General features: G+C 42.6%; 4 protein-coding genes across 4 annotated transcripts; 3 read left to right on the top strand and 1 right to left on the bottom strand.

Annotated features, from left to right (window-relative positions):
• Nucleotides 1–1,067: 1,067 nt before the first annotated feature.
• On the top strand, nt 1,068–6,770 carry dhx32a (DEAH (Asp-Glu-Ala-His) box polypeptide 32a; the record flags this gene model as incomplete). Its single annotated transcript, XM_079183302.1, has 11 exons — nt 1,068–1,331; nt 2,033–2,226; nt 2,372–2,747; nt 2,844–3,074; nt 3,165–3,258; nt 3,446–3,595; nt 4,555–4,746; nt 4,936–5,076; nt 5,842–6,032; nt 6,118–6,308; nt 6,572–6,770. The coding sequence occupies 11 exons, from the start codon at nt 1,068–1,070 to the stop codon at nt 6,768–6,770; spliced, it is 2,223 nt and encodes a 740-aa protein (XP_079039428.1).
• A 548-nt stretch (nt 6,771–7,318) lies between these two features.
• bccip (BRCA2 and CDKN1A interacting protein) lies at nt 7,319–9,968 on the bottom strand. The gene is made up of 7 exons (XM_079182576.1): nt 9,810–9,968; nt 9,368–9,442; nt 9,189–9,269; nt 9,008–9,094; nt 8,719–8,906; nt 8,307–8,475; nt 7,319–8,064 (listed from the first exon to the last, which is right to left on the bottom strand). Exons 1-7 carry the CDS (start codon nt 9,948–9,950, stop codon nt 7,894–7,896), a joined length of 912 nt encoding a protein of 303 aa, XP_079038702.1. The 5' UTR covers nt 9,951–9,968; the 3' UTR covers nt 7,319–7,893.
• Nucleotides 9,969–10,336: 368 nt separating this feature from the next.
• On the top strand, nt 10,337–12,964 carry uros (uroporphyrinogen III synthase). The gene is made up of 10 exons (XM_079182731.1): nt 10,337–10,377; nt 10,881–10,963; nt 11,062–11,145; nt 11,260–11,356; nt 11,452–11,526; nt 11,858–11,932; nt 12,037–12,120; nt 12,230–12,315; nt 12,396–12,494; nt 12,592–12,964. The coding sequence occupies exons 2-10, from the start codon at nt 10,901–10,903 to the stop codon at nt 12,712–12,714; spliced, it is 786 nt and encodes a 261-aa protein (XP_079038857.1). The 5' UTR covers nt 10,337–10,377; nt 10,881–10,900; the 3' UTR covers nt 12,715–12,964.
• A 412-nt stretch (nt 12,965–13,376) lies between these two features.
• mmp21 (matrix metallopeptidase 21) lies at nt 13,377–17,192 on the top strand (the record flags this gene model as incomplete). Its single annotated transcript, XM_079183240.1, has 7 exons — nt 13,377–13,529; nt 13,647–14,568; nt 14,747–14,886; nt 14,966–15,107; nt 15,225–15,482; nt 15,618–15,790; nt 16,887–17,192. 7 exons carry the CDS (start codon nt 13,377–13,379, stop codon nt 17,190–17,192), a joined length of 2,094 nt encoding a protein of 697 aa, XP_079039366.1.
• Nucleotides 17,193–18,977: the final 1,785 nt, after the last annotated feature.

The raw sequence follows: 18,977 nt of genomic DNA, 5'->3' as shown, positions 1-18,977 counted from the left end.
AGGCCAAAAACAATAATACAAAATAGACACATGTAGGTTACCTAAATCCTGTGTTTAATGCTTAATATTTGGTGTGGTGCATCGCTAACAAAGCTGTTTATTCTTGGTAACTATCAGACACGTTTACAGACTCTTGAGTTGAGACATGTAGTCTTGTTTAATGGTTAAGACTAAGACACATTATTTTAAGTCAACGTGTGTCAAACTGGACCGAGAATCAACTTACAGCTCCTCCCTGTGGAGACGCTGAAGTCTGCAGCAGGTGAAAGGATGAACTGAAGAGTTGAATGAGTTTTTCCATTACATGTTTCACATCTAATAAATTACAAAAATCAATTACAACAACACTTACGGTTTTATAAAAGCCCATTTCAACAACAACAAAATAATCCACTACCTACGTTGTTTTATTCATTCTCGTGTGTTTTTTCCTTATAATTATGACACATTATCTTAAAATGTAGGCTACTATACTATCTCATATTTAAGGCTTGTCATATTTATAGGAATGCCGAATTTAGTAAATATAAGGAGGACAAACTGTTGTCTGTTAAAGAGATAATATCGCGCATTAATTGATAAGCATATAACAAAATAAAACACCTGCGTTATTCTTGTAAACAAAGAAAGAGAATATATTTGTAAGGATATTTTGGATTTGATATTAGCGTCACAGTCCTCGCTACTTTACCCGTGATGATTTGGGATAATCAGGAGATTATGACAGCGGGCATTGCTCAGGAGAGGATGTGAAGCCCTGTGCAAATTAAAAACACGTGGGTAGCCACGCTGAGAAGAAATTACGCGCCGGGTGCGCACTGCGAGCCAGGCAGCCTCTACCAGAACAGCTTCAAACTCTTCACAGCTTAATAAATATAATTTTAGCAAATTTAGAAGCCGAGTAGAGAGAAAGAGAGAGAAAGACCACGTTCGCGAATAGAGGATATGTTTTACTGAAACGGATTATTCTTTTTAATCGTTCCGATATTAAACGAAATGGAGCCGTAGCTGGAGTGGTAGGAAACACATGTATGAACGGTCGTACAACAAATACACACATGTGTGTCATGTCTGATGAAAACATTTCAGCGGAGCCAGACATTTGCCCTGAAAGTGAGATCGAATGTCCTGCGGAGGATCCATTTGGCTTTGGAGATGATCTGGAGTTAAATCAATTCGATGGGTTGCCATTTTCCTCACGTTACTACAAACTGCTGACAGAGAGGAAGACTCTGTCAGTGTGGAAGGTCAGGGGCGAGTTTGAAGATGCGCTGGTAAAGAACCAACTGCTTATTGTGTCTGGGACAGCGAAGACTGGGCGGAGCACTCAGGTAAGACAAATATGGTCAATATTGTGCACGTTTTGTTAGGAGAGAAGGAAGGGTGAAGAAGATGGCGAGAGTCTTTCTTTAACAGATAATGGAAGAAAAGTTCACGTTGAACGTGGATTTGTTTTCAAGGGAAGTAAATGTTTCAATTCCCCCTTATCAATATAGTCAAATGCTCTTAATTTGATTAAAATGTTTAAAAGTTGAGTTGTTTACTGCCCTGCATCGCCATCTTTATCTGCTGTAACAGTAACAACTTTTTACATACTTTTGACTTTTGACTCCTGCGGCGGTGGGTTTATTTTTCCTCTCACTTTGACATGTATGGATAGAGTGGCATTATGTGAGCTCGTGTGAACGGGCTGCCCAGCTCAGCAGATGCTGTTGTGTCACTGTCATGGCTGTCCAAGCTCCAGCCTGATGGTCATGCTTCACAAAGGCTGCAGCAGGGGTGTTAGGGGACCTCCTGCTGCTAAGCCCTGATCCGCCGGAGCCGCCTCATGCTGCCAAAGCAGTTTTGCATTATTAGCGATAATACCGTAGGATATCTGCTGTCACTGTTTGTTTTGCAATATAAAAACTGTTGATGCAACCCTGAAAGGATGCTCTCAGAGTCTATGGGAATGAAAAATGTGTTTGGTGCAGAGTTTGTCAAGTCTGTCAAGACAAACAATGAAGTGTGAAACATGTATGTTCTCTTTCAGATCCCTCAGTGGTGTGCAGAGTTCTGTCTCTCCACCCAGTACCAGCACGGCATGGTTGTGTGCACGCAGACCAACAGACAGCAAGCTGTAGATCTGGCCCTGTGCGTGGCTGATGAAATGGACGTCAACATCGGCCATGAAGTGGGCTACACCATCCCTCTGGAGAACTGCTGCTCCTCCGACACTGTTCTGAGGTCTGTCTACTGCCACGTTGATATCAGCCACAAACTATCCGTCGCTCATAATCTTTCCTTCTTCTTTCTGGTGCTCCTCAATCGCATTGTGGATGAAACGTAGAAATATACCGAAGTAACTCTTCTGATGGCTTTCACCGCTCAGGTACTGCACCGACCATATGCTGCTGAGGGAGATGATGTCGGACCCTTTTCTGGAGCACTACGGGGTCATCATCATCGACCAGGCCCACGAGAGGACAGTCAGCACGGACACACTGCTGGGTCTCCTCAAGGACATCCTGCTGCAGAGGCCTGAGCTGAGAGTGGTGGTCCTCGCCGTCCCACCCGTGACCGACAGGCTGATGAGCTACTACGACAGCGTCCCGCTCATCAGCCTGGAGGCCTCGTCTCCCGCTGAGGCGGTCCACAGCAACGGCGGCGGCAACAAAGACTACTTCTTCTCAGCGCTGAGGCTGGCGCTGGAGATCCATCGCACCAAAGAGGATGGAGATGTTGTTGTGTTTTTTGCCTCCACCGATGTAAGAGATTGTTGCAATTTTTTTAAAGAGTGGTTTGTTTGGACCACAGCTGAGATTGGTTGAGCACTTTTTCTTTTCTTGTTTTATCTTCTGCAGGAGGTCCATTGTGCCCACAGCATCCTCCAGAGAGAAGGCACCAGGCTGGGAGCGGAGCTGGGCCAGATGGTTCCTGTGGTGCTGTGCCCCCGCCTGGGAGGGCTACTGCCTGAGCAGCCCGGCTCCAAGAGGTCCAGGAGGGTTTTCCTCTCTACCACACAGGGGGAGGATATGTGGTGGGCCACAGAGTCTGTCAACTTTGTCATTGACACAGGAGTCCAGAAGAAGATGGTTTGTTTGTTTGTTTCCCAACAAAACTTGTCTACTTTTAAATGAGTAATATAGTGATTATTAATTGGCATGTTGGTTGGATCTTTGTAGGTGTACAATCCAAGAATAAGAGCTAACTCGGAGGTTCTTCAACCCATCAGTCAATATCAGGCAGACATACGCAGGCGGCTGTCTGGACCAACAGGTATGTCTGACAGTCTGCTGCAGCTGGACAATAATATGAACCAATTTGAGTTGTTAAATAATGTCAGACTCAGACCTGGTAAAACATCCTGGAATACTATAATAACCCTGGAGTTAATCAAATAACTGTGAAATGTAAAACCACAATTAAGTGGCTATTTTTCCTTAACTGAATTTATTTCCTATAGGTAAATGTTTCTGCCTGTATCAAGAAGACGGCCAGCTTCCTGCAGAGAACTCCCCACAGATCTTGGAGTCCAACATTACACCAACGGTCCTCTTCCTAAAAAGGATGGAGATAGCCGGCCTTGGACAGTGTGATTTCATCGACAGACCAGGTGACGCAACCTGCTAGTGGACATTGCACGTGGTTCTCATTGAATAAGCATTTTTATTCTGAGGTTACTGGTTCCCACAGAGGACATCTCACTTCCACCCTAAAACACAGCCAGAGAGGTGTATGCGGGAGGCTTTTTTTTTGGCTAGAGGAAGCACAAATGAATTTGCTCTGTGTAGCTGTTTGGGCCCAGTCAACCATGATTTAGCTGAGCTGACAGGACCCTGCTACTAACTATTGTCTGAGCTCTAACCACCCCTAACATGAACAGAACAGGCTAAAAGAGGCCGGCTCATTAACGATTACACAACATGTCTCGTTAGGGCAGCACCAGACAAGTACAATGAAGAGAGAAAGGACGGGCCAAATGTACTGTAATATCTCCATTCTCTTGCAGAATGTGTCACGGAAGTTACTTGCCCCTTAAAGATATAGACATTAACATATCAAGTGTGGGGATTTTGTGTGATTTTTTTTTAAAGCAACATCAAATTATTGTGAAGGCATAAATTGGTGTTTTTCCAGCTTTTCGACCTCCAGGTCTGAATAAGTGGAGCCAATGCCGAAGTGCCTTAAACTTGCATTCTTTCTAACAGCCTTCAGGGGGGGACTCCAAAAAGAGAAGTTGCAAAGAGAACTCTGATTGCATAGAAGTCTATGAGAAAGTGGTCCTACTTTTCACTTCATTTATTACCTCAGTGACTACGACCACTTCTTATATGTAGTCTATGCTTTTTAGCATCCACCATAGTGTCCTTTTTGGATACTACCACTGGAGGGGAATTGGGAGCCTCCCAACTACGTACATTGGCTTTTTCAAATTCCACATATAGCGACTTTAAGTATGAGTGATGCCCCCCCAAAAAATGTTTCATACACTGAACAAGAAACAAAAAGATAATCTAAAAATGATTCTCTCTTTGATTTCTAAAACTCAAGCCTTTTCGTTCCTTGTTGCAGATCCCGAGGGTCTCATGCAGGCGTTGGAGGAGCTTGATTACCTCGCAGCTTTAGATGATGATGGCAACTTGTCTGAGATTGGCATCATAATGTCTGAGATCCCTCTGGACCCTCAGATGGCCAAAGCGCTGCTGGCCTCCTGCGAGTTTGACTGCGCGAGCGAGATGTTGACGATCGCAGCGATGCTCTCAGGTACCGTGTGTTCCAACTTCCACTCAGAATAAGATTTGTTCCTAGTGAGTGACGATCCTTGTAACTAGTTTGTAGATTCACCAGATGGACATCATTGTAGTAGCTCATTTGCAGATGTTACAAAGCCGCGGTTTCTCCCAGACGTCGAACCAGATGGCCTTCCGACCTTGTTGTGTTCTTGTCTTTTAGCGCCAAGCTGCTTCCTGGAGCCGCCTGCTGGTATGACCCACGAGGCAGTCCAGTGTCGCAGGAAGTTCCAGCACCCTGAAGGAGATCACTTCACCCTCATCAACATCTACAATGCCTTCAAACAAAGTCAGAGAGAACAATGTGAGACACAGTCGATGAACAGAATCAGTCCACTCTCACTGAAGTACTACATTTTCAAGCATTCTGCCATATAGCGTATTCTGTTCCTCACTGTAGTAAAAAAGCAAAACAAGTTAAACATTTGTAAAGTAGAACCTAGTGTCGTCATATCAAGGCAGGACAATTCATACACCCAGGCACTTTGAAGGTGCTTTACACTTTTTTTTTACAAGGAATTCAAAACAGAGGAATCAAATCCAAAAAAAGAGGAAATAAAAAAAACAGTATTGTAAAATAGGACATTTTTATGTTTTTGCAATATTCATTTAATCGTAACTTTACTTGACATAGTGGGTTTAATTAAATATTATTCCTTGAATTAGTAATTTACAATCTGTCACCATTATTTCACTCAAGTCACATTTTGTTTGTAGTTGGGATTAAAAATGAAGACAACAATAAACTTAGTTTAATCACATTAGACATTTATGGACCTCGTTTAAATATGTTTTGTTCCATCACGTTATTTTAGCTGACGCTTTTATCCAAAGCAACTTATAATAAGTGCATTCAACCACATGGGTACAACCCCAAAAAGAATCATGCGAGTACATCAACTTGATCAAACATGCTGATCTACAATAAGAGATGGAAGTTATTTTTGTTAAGTTTTACTTTATGGGCCAAGGTGCAGTCTGAAGTGTTTCATGAGTTCCATACTGTTGCACTATTTCTGACTTGGCCAAAATACGACTTCACTACAGTATGTGATGTGTTTTTCCCCAGACTTCACCGCTGAAAAGTGGTGCCGGGACTATTTCCTTGATCATTCCGCCCTGAAGAAAGCTGAGGCCATTAGATCAGAGTTGACGGACACCCTGAACAGGATCGAGCTTCCCATCTCCGAGCCCTTCTTTGGAACCAAGACCAACACCCACAACATCAAAAGAGCTCTGCTGGCTGGTTTCTTCATGCAGGTATGTGGAAACTAAATGTCAATGTGAAGGAAGATGCCAGTAATTGAACTGTTCTGAAGTTTGCAGTGTTGTTTCCTATTCGTAGATCGCTCGAGACGTGGACGGATCGGGAAACTACTTCATTCTGACACACAAGCACATGGCTCAGGTGCATCCCCTGTCCAGCTACGGGCCTCAGTCGCACAAGCTGGGGCTGCCCGAGTGGGTTGTTTTCCACGAGTACACCCTGTCGGAGAACAACTGCATGAGAACGGTCTCTGAAATTTCCCCTCAAGTGTAGGTCAATCTCTCTTTCAGCTTTCTTTTCGAACGCAAACAGATTAGAATTAAATTCTCATGGATTATGTGTTTATGCGCCACAATGTGACAAACATGTTTTGATTGTTTTTGTTGTTGCAGTAAAATTGAGCCATTTAAATCTTTTTAAATCCTCTTTAAGTCTCCGTGTTTTGTTTTTTTTATATAAAAAATAAGTACTAACCACATTCTTACTTTTTTTTATCTTTTCCATATAATGTAATTTCTTTTTGTCATTTTAGGTACATTCAAATGGCGCCCCTGTACTTCTTCTACAATCTGCCCCCTAGTGAAAGCAAAGACATACTGCAAGACATGTTGGAACCAGACAGATCCAGGAAATGTGAAGACGGGAAACAGAAAGCCTCCACAGTCTGCGGCGATGCCGACAATGGCTGTGCAGTGGCGCCGCAGTCTTACGACAGATGTGTGATTCAATGATCTAAAATCCTAAATGAGCTGTAACCTTTTCATCAAATGTTTAAAGGCAATGCAAACCAGGGGCTTTAAAATTAAGTTATTACATTGCTTAAACTGATGGTCACACGTACATGAAGGGTGACTCGTGTGATGACTGCTTGACGCAAAATATAAAATCACATGTTTTATTAACCGTTTGAAATACCTGGGGTCAGGAAATGCCTTTTCCCTGATTGCTTGCATCTGAACAAGTGTGTTTCGTACCTTTTTATATGAGCTCTGCTCTCCCCTTCAACACCGTCTGAGAATGAAAGTATCTCGATGGCTGTCTACATTTTAATGAGCAGCAGAGGAGTTGCAGATGGATGTCGTCTGTTGCTGTACTGAGAAAAACCTTCCACCTTCAAAGACAGTCCCAACACACTGCATGCACAAGCTGCTGGAGAACACTATCTCGTTCCTTACACCTTTCTCTTCAGGTTAATGTGTGTAAAGTTCTGGTTCGAGACTGAAACGTGTGTCGACATGCTGCCAGATTAAGAAAGGAAATGATTGTCAAGACATGTAGATATAAAGCATTTATTAATTATAGATGGTAAGAGAACTACAGAGATGTTTACATAGAAAATCCTCAGAATGGTGCAACTCCATTTCAAGATTCACAAGTTTTCACAAATGAAATTTGTACTCTGTTCCATTTATTAAATTTGTGAAAATTGGCTTGCTACCAAGTTATGTGGTATATGCATCTGCTGAGCCTGGACTCAAAGCTCACATCAGTTGTCATTAACATAAGATTTATCATATTGAATGGTCTTAGTTCATAATCTTGTTATAAACTAGTCCTAAGAAAAACCTTGCTGTGTTCATATTCACGTGATACAACTGTATGTTTCTGCCGTATGAGCAGGGTATATTAAAGTGAACCAGGAATTTGTAAAAACTGCATCTCTAAAATTGCTTTTTAAAAAAAGAAGCTGTCACTGCACAGCATGTACTAAAAGTCAGGTTTATAATACTGGCACTACTGTAGCTGGTGGGACCAAAATATTTTCTTCTACGGTCTCTTAACGAGTATATTGAACCATTCGCATGAGCCTGAAGGTCTTCAGTTTGCACAGCTGTCATAGTTTATTGGTTCGGTTCACACAGTTAGGTATTCTTTGAGTTTGGTCATAATCGCGGGCATTCTGTCTGCTGGTATCAGCATCACGGTCCTGAAGGGTTTCATGGGCACATCGTCGAACGACCACCGGCCGCTCAAACAGGTGTCTGCCTCTTCCTGGACCGTGTAGTGGAACTTCAGGATGGCTTGCTGGAAGGAAAATACAGACAATGGTGAATTCAGTTAATATCTAGGCATGAATACAAATGTTTTACATCTCCTTTCTCTTCTTTGAAAGTAGAAACACATTAAAAAAAGTATACTAATTAGAAGGTAAAACAGCCTGAGGTCATTAGACAGCAATAAAATATCAATTTATAGTGTTATTGTCCAAATACTGAATGTAAAGCGTTCCTTAACATCTCAGACTTCTTGCATTTACTTGACTCTACCTCATAGAAGAATTCCTCCTCTGCATTGACAAACAAGTATTCATCTTTGGGCGCTTCTCCTCTGGCTGGAATACTCTTGTTTGCCTCTTTGCAGGTCTTGCTGATCATCAGACAATAGTGACACTTCCCACTGGGCATGTTCGTCCTCTGAGCTTCAGCTATTTCTTCCCTGGAGGACGGACAGAAATTCGGTTTATTATCCTGCACACAATATTGATTTAGTTTTGACCCCGAACAAGGATGATTTGTATTTTTCTATCCAAACCACAAACACCCTACAGATACTCCTTCAGCTATTCCAAAGTTAAATGCATTCTTAGAAAGTAGGTAACCCATTTAAAAACTTTTATTTCCCCCCTTTTTACGAGGCGCCATCAGGTCAAGTATCCATTAAAGACAGAGTGGAACTCACTGGAGCTGTTTGTGCAGCGGGAGGGCGATCTGTGGGGGCACGTTGATGAAGCGCTCGCTCACCAGCAGCCCGACAGGCTTGCTGGTGTCATTGAGGAACTGCTCCAGCTGTTCCGCCACGCTGTGGGTAGAGTTCTTCTCACACTGATCCACGATCAGCTCCTTCAACTCCTCCACACATTGCACATCCTGCAAACAGTGAAACGACATCAAATGAGTTCATTTTCTACATTATCAGAGCTCCCAACAGCCGACTAGTCTGTGAGACTGCTGTGCGCCAGTGGTGTTACCTTTCTCTCCGTCAGGTTGAGCATAGTGATGAAGCCAAATACTTCATCGGGGTCGTCATCGTCGCTGTCGTCTGGCACCTCAGCTTGCTGGAGCAAACAAAGGAAGGGACACGTGAACACATGTTAAGAGCAGAAACTGCTGAAACGTCCCCCGATGCATGCGAGATGAGGCCAAACTCACCTTGATGACACTTCCAAGATGATTCTGTTGAATGATGAGGTCCGTCATCTCTGAAGTATTTACATGAGCCTTCAGGAAGAGCTGTATCCAAGCACAACAGAAGTGAGGCCATGCTTACACCCAACACATAACATATGAACACGATCGTTTATATTAAAATCATAAATATGGTCTCAAACCTGGTGCAAGAGTCTCTTGACGCCATTGAAGTCGTTGCTTGAGATGGCGTGGGCTTCAAAGTCAACCATGACCTCCTGAACGCGAAACAACAAAGCAGGGAGAAGTTAACAGAAACCCGCCTGCATGCGGAGAAAGTATTTATTAAAGTACTTGTGTTGTAGTAATAGGGTAGTTGTTTGATGTACTTATTGTATGAATGAGTCATTTTTAGTAGGTTTTTGACACGCACTGTAAAATGCTTTCCAATGTTACCCATACTAATTTAAAGTAACGTTAACATTGCTACTTAAATATGATATTCCGGTTGTCTTTTCAGTCCTGGTTGACAGTATATAATGCCAATGTAGCGTCCTGTTACCTTTAGCCGACAGTTGAGTTGGCTAGCTAGCTAGCTAACTAGCTGGCTAGCAAGGCCATGCATGTACTTGTGTGTTCTTTTACCTCATTGATCTCCTCCTCGGATGCCTCGCTGTCCTCCTCCCGGGAATCATCATCCCCCTCCGGATTCTCATCGGAGCTGTTTTCACTTTCCTCGGGGTTTTTGCCCAAACCTACTGCTCTTTTCTTAGCTGAAGAAGCCATGCTTGCAAACAGTCAACACGCGTTTCAACTGAGTGGGCGGGGCAACACGTAAAGTTCAGTTCACAGGGAGTTCGGAAACTGTGAGTCTGAAGCCGCCATTACGGCTCCATATGTACACGACTTGCCACTTGCCGTAGCAACCCTTGGAGCCGAAATGTTGGCTTGTAGCGCTTCGCGAAAATGGACTAAACCATTTCAGAAAAGGGGGACAGGAGTTCATTGAAATGTGCCTAAACTACTATGGTTCCGTAATGAACAGCTAATTTCATAATATGGTTTCATAGTTGTATTATAATCGTTGTAATAAATAATAATTTTGCAGAATGTACATGTCTGTTTTAAAGTTAATCAAATATTTAATGTAATGTCTCCCCTTCTTCACCATGGCTGAAAGTTGTTATGCACTCAGCGGTAGCGACAACTCAAGGTACATGAATATCGTGTAATGTTTTGTCTTTTTTTCAGTAGCCGTTGTAATTCACATCATTGTACTATACAAGCGAGATAGATTAACTGCTTATTATCACAAGGCATGACGGACAGGTTCTGATAAGCGGACGGTTACTAGCTAAGGTAAACTGTCATTCAGGACACCTTGCTAATGTAAACAATAACAGAAGAAGACACGAGCCACATTATAGCTAATGCAACATACGTGATACACCCCCTCAAAGAGAAAGTGTGTCATTATTGCTTCTCATTTTCTCCTCGTGTGCAGCCCAATAATCGTGACTCAACAGTATCGTTATCGGCAGGTTGCATGTGACAGTTTTAGGGTGTAGCTTAGCTTGCTGTGCCTTCACACCCACTGTCCTCAGTCCTTTTGCAGTTTTGAGTGTGTCTTGCTTTGGCTGTATTTTAGACAGCAGCATTCATATTTCACCCTGGTTTGATCTGTTGTATTATTCCCTGTTTATTTGATTGATCCAGCTTCTTAAGGCCTTGTCAAGATGCATGTGCTGCTTCTCAAAGAGCCTAGAGATGAAGAGTCTGGACCTGATCCTTACATTAAGGTAAAAGCACATGTTAGTACTGTGTTCAGATATGTATAGTTGTCAGCTTTGCATTTCACAGATACTATTGACAGGAAGTCGTTGTTTTGTTTCCACAGGAGCTGGCATCACATGGACATAAAGCAACCCTGATCCCTGTGCTGTCTTTTAAGTTTGTGTCACTAAACACCTTGTCAGATAAGGTAAAGTCCATTAATACAGCATTACATTAGTATTTGCATCATTCATGTGCATATGTATTGCTTTTCATATCATTTGTCTGTTGTTTAAGATGTCTTCCTGTTGTTTTTCTTCAGCTTTTCCAACCAGAAAAGCACGGAGGTCTTATATTTACCAGCCCAAGAGCAGTGGAGGCTGTGAAGATGTGCTTAGAAGCAGAAGAACGAAGGGAAGGTGAGAATATACAAAGGAATTGCGTTTTAAAGTGAATATAAATGTTGCACCCTGCGCCTCATTGACTAATCCTTTTTCCTTCATTATTATTTCAGAATGGAACAGCTCCGTGAAAGACAAGTGGAACAGCAAGTCCATCTATGTGGTTGGGAAGGCAACTGCTGCATTAGGTGAGTTATTGTCACATGTGAAAATGATACTCGTACTTTTTATGAACCTTTGCTGTGTTAATGCTAATCCCAGCAGAGTGTGGCAGGCACCTGGTGCTGACAGAGGTGTGTGAGGTGATGTTACTGCCCTCAGTCATTTGGAAATAGGTTGTACACAAGTGACAGTTTGCTGCAAGCTGCAGCACCTGCCCGACGTGTGCTTTGCCTTCTTTCTTTAGTGACACTTGATCTCTTTGTTGTCAGTTACTTGTGGTATTTAGTAATTGAAGCAGTTGAGCTGAATTTGTGTAATCTTTCAGTGACGTGTTGTTGTTGTTTTTTTCCTGCATAGTACGGAATCTGGGTCTGAACCCTTTGGGCGAGGACACGGGGACGGCAGATGTCCTGTCACGTCTTATCCTTGAACGTACGTTATGACTTCCACATCCTTCACCGTTCACTTTAATGGGACCTTTACAATTGTTCCCCTAACTAATATGACCTTATACTTAATTCTCTTCATTGTCACAGGAGAGGACACAAATATTCTACCACTTTTTTTCCCCTGTGGCTCGATCAAAAGAGAAGTGTTGCCCACGGCTTTGAGGGGAAATGGTAAGAGCTCAAGACTCAAGGTGATAAAAGTCCCACTGGGGCGACACTAATTATAAAATAATAATTGTGCTGCCTTTATCACTGCGGGGATCTCTTTCTTTGTTTCCAGGAGTGCCCCTGGAGACGCTGACTGTCTATCAAACAGCTGAACATCCAGACCTGGAGAAGAATCTGAAGAACTATTTCACAGAGCAGGTGAAGCCCCACTCCTTCTGCATTTTAGAGCGAAGGCTTTTCTAAACGTAGCAATTCTTCATTCGTCTGTGCATTTACAGGGCGCTCCAGCCAGCGTCGCTTTCTTCAGTCCATCGGGAGTGAAGTTTTGCTTAGAGGTGGTACGGAGGCTGTCGGGTGAACAGCTGACTCAAATTAAGGTGCAGCCTCCTCACACATTAAAACAATGCATGAATCTGCAGTACCTAACAGATATGCGGTGCCTCTGACCGTCACTTAAAACTTCTTTGTTTCCAGTTTGCAGCCATCGGGCCTACGACACAAGACGCTATGACGGCAGAGGGCCTGTGTGTCAGCTGTGCTGCAGAAAAGCCAACAGCTGAGCACCTGGCAGCAGCGATAGCCAAAGCTCTACAGTAACCAGCCACAGCTCCTGAATCCATCCACTTTGTATATTCTGTATTATTTATATGAATTGTCATTTGTCTGCTTTACTTTGACCAGATTTGTATGTACATCGGCTAATTTGCACTGAGAAAAAAGCTTTATAGCTTTTTCTGCCGTAAGAGCCTCAAGAATGTAAGTGAATGTAATTATGATATTTATGTTAGGCATGCTCAAGAAAGTCTATCTAGCTTCTGTTTTTGAAAATAAACGCTTGTCAATGTGATGATGGGAGGTTTGGTTTGTGGTTATTCATTGTAAAACACTCAAGTGTGTGTGTGTGTGTGTGTGTGTGTGTGTGTTTGTGTGTCCGGTTCAAAACAGGTGTTGGCAGAAGTCATGGCTGTCCTAAACTGCTATTGTCCACATGAAAGTGAAGGCTTTAACCTCTTTCCACAGGTCAACAGCAGTCCATTTAAAACCAGTGGAGCGTGTGTAACACATCCATACAATTCAGTGAAATTAAGCAGTTGGAGACAGTAAACACAGGTTTACCTTTCACACAAAGCTGAGGAAAGTGGGATACCTCCAAAGAGTCGCACCTTTAGATGGGTGTGGAGGAACTCAGCATCTGCCTATAAAGCACTGCGGCTTCTTACTTACTTGTATACGGATACCTGAGTAAACCAACGACCACGATGCTGACTTCTATCCAGCTGATGATTTTGCTTTTTTGGACGAGCATTTGCTCAGTTGATGCAGAGAAACTTTTCCACAACCGGGATCATTCTGATGTGCAGACCCTTAATTCTCACCAAGCTGAGGTTATAACAAACAAATACACAGCAGAGGTAAACATCTTAACATCTTAACATGCTCTCTCCTTTGTCAAACGTCAGCATCTTTTAGATTAGACATTTTAAGATTGACTGTTGTAATCATATAATGTAACCCACGTCTTGTTACAGCTATTTCTCTCTAGATATGGATTCATTACGCCAGTGAACTGGGAGGAGGTCCAGTTTGAAGATTCCGACACCTCTTTTAACAATGACTTCCTGGGTGACCTTCAGGACATGATCCAGGAAGGAACCTCGCATCACTCAAGGGATGCTCCACAGGACGGCGACCACGACAATCCAACCGAGAGCCAAGTGTTTGTTTCAGCTCTTCAAGAGTTTCAGAGGGTGTCGGGTCTGCCTGCCACAGGTGTGTTTGATGAGGCCACCAAGGTGGCAATGAACAAACCGAGGTGTGGAGTCCCTGACAAGGAGGTCGACCTGGACGCCCCCGTAGCACCTGAGGACAGCAGCGCCTTAGATGCCGAAAGCAGTGCAGGTGTCACTCTGAACGAGACTGACAGCAACGACACATTAAGTAATATAACCGGCGACGCTGCTTCTTTTGGTACCGCTAACCCCTTTGAAGATGACATATTCAATGTTAATGACACAGAAAGTGTCCTCACAGGCTTTTCCAATGACACCAGCATGAATCACACAGACGACGTTCACTTATACGATGGCATTTTAAATAGCACTTCTCTAAACGGCTCACACAATATCGGCGTGGACGGTCAAACGGTGAATACCGGCGCGAACGCCCGTCAGAGCAAAGCAGTGCGACGCAGGAAACGTCACCTCGCCGCTCTCGTGTCCAAAAGCAGGCACAGGAGAGACTTGAGCGAAAGCGGTTACATGGCCTATTCCAAGAGGGTGCTGAAATGGAGGCTGATCGGAGAAGGATACAGCAGTCAGCTGTCCGTTGAAGACCAGAGGTACATCTTCAGACTGGCCTTCAGGATGTGGAGCGAGGTGTCTCCCCTGGAGTTTGTGGAGAATACACGTTCTCCACTGGAGGATATTGATATCAGGCTGGGCTTTGGCACAGGTAGGTCTCACCCAACACATATGATAATCATTACATACTTTCATTGTTTCACTATACCTGCTCATGTGAAGTAACAACTATCTGATGATCATTTTTTATTTAAATTCACGCAGAAACCAGCGCACTCTTGTTTTCTTTTGTTGTTTTTTTTTAACTCATGCCACTATATTTTACTCAGGAAGGCATCTGGGTTGCAACCAGAGGTTTGATGGCACTGGTCAAGAATTTGCCCACGCCTGGTTCCTGGGTGATATACACTTTGATGACGACGAACATTTCACCGCTCCCAATGCCGGCAGTGGGATCAGTCTACTCAAAGTAAGCACGATAAAGGGGAATCATCTGATGTATAATGGAAAAGAATAATAACAATTCTTTTTAATTTCCTATTTGTTAGGTAGCAGTTCATGAGATCGGCCATGTTCTGGGTCTCCCCCACATCTACAGAGCTGGCTCTATAATGCAGCCCAGCTATCTGCCCCAGGAGTCAGGCTTTGAGATGGACTGGACGGACAGGAAGGCCATACAGCACCTCTATGGTACACGGTTACAGCACCATCTAGTGGACAGAAATAGATTGTTTTATTTACATACTTACAGTAATAGATTGACACAAAGGAATATGTTTTCTTCAATGTGCTTGTGTTTGAACTCAGGGGGCTGTAAGGGTCGATTCAACACAGCATTTGACTGGATCAGAAAGGAGAAGACGCCCTACGGGGAGGTGGTCATCCGCTTTAACACCTATTTCATAAGAGACGGCTGGTACTGGCTGTATGAGAACAGAAATAACCGAACGCGCTTCGGAGATCCAGTTGCCCTGCAGGCTGGCTGGCGTGGAATTCCCATGGACGGAGTGGATGCGTACGTGCACGTGTGGTCCCGAAAAATAGATGCTGTTTACTTCTTTAAAGGTATAGGCCCCCAAAAAAAGCAGCACTAGTCTACAGATGTAAATACTGTATGAACCACGAAGGTAATCATTTTCATAGCATATCTCCAAAGATGTCAGTGTAAAGTATTTGGTGAATGGTGTTTTTGGTGTACAGGTGCTCAGTTCTGGAGGTACGACAATGAGAACGACCAGGCGTTCAGACAGGACCCTGAAGGTCACCGCTATCCCAGGTTAATCTCTAAGGGTTTCCCAGGGGTGTTCGGTCCCATCGACACGGCCTTCTATGACAGGAGGGACTCTCGCATCTACTTCTTCAAAAACACTCAGGTAAGAATTGAATCCTCATCTTCATCTCTTTAGCACACGAGAACGGGGGAGGTGCATGGAAATCACATGGATTTATTTGTATAGTTAGGAGAGTAGAAACGATTTCAGAATTGTGTGAGAAGACAGATGAGAAGACTATATTTTAAGGGATAGCAAAGTGGGAAACTGCCATGGTGTCACAGACCCTCAGGCACCAAAAAAAGCCCCATGTGTGTTTTGGTAATATGGTTAATTGCAAATTTGTCCGAGAATATCAACTAAGGCGAGTCCTGCAATATTACTAGGGGAGTAACCACCACAAAGATTAAATATTATATCAATTATGGACAATGATACGATATGTGCTGGTATCACAAAGTCTGCCACAATATGATTTTAATTCAATTCAATTCAGTTGCCTGCAATCAATATGAGACAATATCATCTTCACATTTAGCAGAATGAGTTACATCTATATCAACTCACAATAAGCAACAAAGATAATTTCATTACTGGGCTCTGTTGGAAGAAGGTGCGCATGTTTGGAAATGGTGACACAGACGTGCCATGAGGCACATCTTAAAGATGATGACACATATCAATATTTTCACTTTGCATCTGTGATATTTGATTGTTGAATCGATATATTTATCCAAATTAATAAATCGTTATACCCTTAATTTTGATCTTAGCATTAATAATTGTGTGGCCCTGCGTTGTAAAGGTAGCCTCTGTCAAATCTGTTCATAATCCCTAAAGTTGTGTTAATCAAATTACCAAAAACGAATTGACATTCTCAAGGCCTGGAGCCTATTATTACTGCACAGGACTACTTGTTGGTTTGTGCCATATTAATAAGCTGCCATGTATAGTCTGCTCTGTGCAGACGGGAATAAAAAGGCAACGAGGTACAAACATAATACACTGAGTATTAAATATGTATACAAAAGCAAATGTCTTGGCGAGACCAAAGCCCAAGCTAATTCATTGTTCCTCGGCATTGTGATGGAACATATTCATGCAAACACACCTGCAACACTTCCTCTGCGATTTTGTTTGCGTGTCGTAATTGAATTGATTTCTATATAAGAGCGAAACCAATTATCTGTTCAAACAGGTGTACGCATTTGACGTGGAAGCCAACAGCTTGGCAAGAGGCTTCCCCAAGAACATCAGAGATGTTTTCCCTCCAGTGGTGAGCGGAGACCATCCAGATGGCAACATTGATGCATCGTACTTCTCCTACACCCACAATGCCGTCTTCCTCCTCAAGGGCGCGCGCTTCTGGCAGGTGTTGGGAAGCCGCGATCGCTGGCGCCGGCCCTTTCTGCCCCGAAATGGCCTGCTGCCACACAAGGAGGTGGATCAGCACTGGTTCGACATCTGCAACGTTCATCCCACTGCACTCAAACTAACTCGCTGAAGCAGAGATTCATTAAACCCCCCCCTGATGTGTGCTGATATGGACTACTCATTCACCTGTGGTGGTATGTATGCATGTTGTCACAAGCATGTAGATATCCTCTATTTAAAAAAATATATATATTTATCTATGATTTAAGATCTTAAAGACAAAAACAACTTGTCTGTTTGCTTACTTTTAATGAGGTGTGTTATTAATGTGTCAGCTGCTCTGTCTGTCTTTTACTTTGAGGTTCCAAATGCATATTGGCATGAAAACTATCCTAATGAACCTCTAATGACTAAGATATTTAGCATGTGTGAGAATATACTTATTTATGGATTGTTTACTTGTTTTTACACAGACACCTCATTTCACTCACACTGCGGAGGCATTGCCTTCAAATGGCACACTGACAAAGAAAAGTAGGATGTTTATGCAAGAACATATGAAATAATGTCAAAGCTCACAATATACATATACTTTTGAAGAAAGATGCGGAAAAGTATCTGTACTATTAAGCGTGTATAAAAATGGAAATTTATTCAGAAGACTGAGAGTGGTTCCTTGGTAAACTTATAGATGAAAGCATTCTTTTTTTAAAGAAATGCGATCTATTGATTTAAAATGTATATCATCAGAAATTTTACACACAACGGAGTAACATTCATCCAGATTCCTCGGATTTTGCCTTATTTGCACAACATGTTACTAGGAGGGATACAAAATAATAACCACATCCTCTGGTTGCCCTGTGATGAGGATCATGGAAATATATATGCCCTTGCTCCCATGGCCTCGTGTTAGCGTGACTGTCTGATCTCAGCACATCTGCACTGAATGTACGAAACTACCACTTCGCTCTAAATCAACTGCAGAAACTCCAATCTACAGCTGCCTGCAAGCAGGAAATAATATCACGTCAAGTCAAATTTATTTATAGAGCTTGACAAATTTGCATCAAGGAGCTGGAAACCATGATTAAAAAAAAAAAGAAAAAAAAAAATCATCCCTAGCAGTGCAACAAGCTTACGGTCTGACCTGGAAGAAAACAATTTAAGCTTTATCAATAAAAACCTGGAGGTGGTGGAACATCGTGATCCGTTTCTTTGGAATGCCTTCTTGCTATGAAAGGTTAAAGATTTACACACTATCAATCAAAAAGGACCCTATTGAAAATAAGATGGAAGCAAAAATGATTGAGAAAGCCACTCACTTACTTAATGCTGTTCCATTTTACAGTAATCATTTGAGCACGGTGCAAAGAAACAGACATCGATTCTGTAATCAATATGTTACTTGAACACTCTTATTAATTCCGCTCATTTTAGGAGATTAAGCTCCTGGTGGGCTCCAGATAACTGGCGTTGTGCTCCAGGCGCTCCATAGGCTATATTAATAAATTGAAGTAGAAATCAATTACTAGCACAGGAACAAAATGTCATGGTAATTGGGGCTACAGAGACGGATGTCATGAGATGATGAGTCTGCTCTCGCAAGAACAGGATGAGCTTTCTGTGAAGGCATCAGCAGCGTACCGATGAATATCTTTGTGCATCTTTTTTTCTGTGGGCGTGAGCTTGTCATCTTCAGATAATATTCCTTGTAATTTTCATCTAGGATTTGAGTAACTAAACATCACTGGGTGTCATGTCTGGCTTCTTGGTTCAAGTCCACTTCAAAATGTAAAGATTTATTTTTGTTATTACACTATTTGCAGGCAAATTATCCCGCCGAGAGAACTAATAAACATCCCGTAATTCAGCGTGAAGTCACATTTGTTTGACTCTAATATGCCATATGTTT

Source organism: Pholis gunnellus (assembly GCF_910591455.1).
Source record: "Pholis gunnellus genome assembly, chromosome: 21".
Classification (NCBI taxonomy): domain Eukaryota; kingdom Metazoa; phylum Chordata; class Actinopteri; order Perciformes; family Pholidae; genus Pholis; species Pholis gunnellus.
This window is presented reverse-complemented; position numbering and strand designations above follow the sequence as displayed.